This window comes from Triticum aestivum, chromosome 7A (assembly GCF_018294505.1).
Source record: "Triticum aestivum cultivar Chinese Spring chromosome 7A, IWGSC CS RefSeq v2.1, whole genome shotgun sequence".
NCBI classification, from domain to species: domain Eukaryota; kingdom Viridiplantae; phylum Streptophyta; class Magnoliopsida; order Poales; family Poaceae; genus Triticum; species Triticum aestivum.
This window is the reverse complement of record NC_057812.1, coordinates 679,470,438-679,471,149: the sequence shown is the minus strand read 5'-3', so window position 1 is coordinate 679,471,149 and position 712 is coordinate 679,470,438. Positions and strand designations below refer to the sequence as shown.

The window sequence follows — 712 nt, the reverse complement described above, 5'->3', positions numbered from 1 at the left end:
GTGGGCTGGGAGTATCATTGCCCTCTTAACCAGCCAACCACATGTTGGTTCTCGACAAATAATATTGCGTGTTAGACCAGATGACTCAATATACTACCCCTCCATACAGCATGAATGTCCTTTGTCTTCAAATTTTCAAAAACTGTCAAATTTTGTGTAGCCGGAGGGCAGAGCAGTCATTTCCCTCCCTAACCAGAAGAGCACCCACTACAGTGTGTGTACACGACCGGTCTGGTCTTTCTTCCTCGGTTACTACAGCGGTGGGGGAGGCCAAGGTGGAGTCTTGCTGTGGAAGGAAGCCATTACTCCTACTGGTCAAGTAGCCAGCGAGCCAGTCTTCCTCCACACCCCAACCCCACTCCCCCCTCTATTGGCGGAGAGAGAGAGGCCAAGGAGGGAGATCCACTCCGTCCGATGGCGATGGCGCCGCCGCGTCTGCTGCGGGGCCTCATCGCGCCGATGTCGCCGGCGGACTGGCTGCCCTGCCACCTCCAGCTGCTGGCCTCGTCCGCCTCGCTCCTGCACCGCTGGTGGCTCCCCTCGCTCGCGCGCCTCCGCTGCCCCTCCTGCTCCGACGGATTCAAGCTCTTCCTCGTCCTGCTCCTCTTCTCCGCCGCCCTCGCCGAGGTCCGCTTCGTCGCCTCCGCCTCCATGGCGCCCACCCTCCGCCCGGGCGACCGCGCCGTCGCAGAAAAAGTAAAGCGCCCTCCTC

At 60.7% G+C, this 712-nt stretch overlaps 1 protein-coding gene across 6 annotated transcripts in view; it reads left to right on the top strand.

Annotated features, from left to right (window-relative positions):
• Window positions 1–247: 247 nt before the first annotated feature.
• The window catches only part of LOC123149242 (chloroplast processing peptidase), a 3,096-nt gene continuing 2,631 nt past the window's right edge, over window positions 248–712 (top strand). For 5 of the 6 annotated variants that reach the window (XR_006474544.1, XR_006474546.1, XR_006474543.1 and 2 more), the window contains exon 1: window positions 248–696. Coding sequence is in view for 2 of the 6 variants with exons in the window: in XM_044568856.1 (XP_044424791.1) it covers window positions 415–696 (282 nt within the window). In the remaining 4 variants the exon portion in view is untranslated. The remainder of the gene's footprint in view (window positions 697–712) is intronic. The other variant, XM_044568855.1, reaches the window with a different exon arrangement.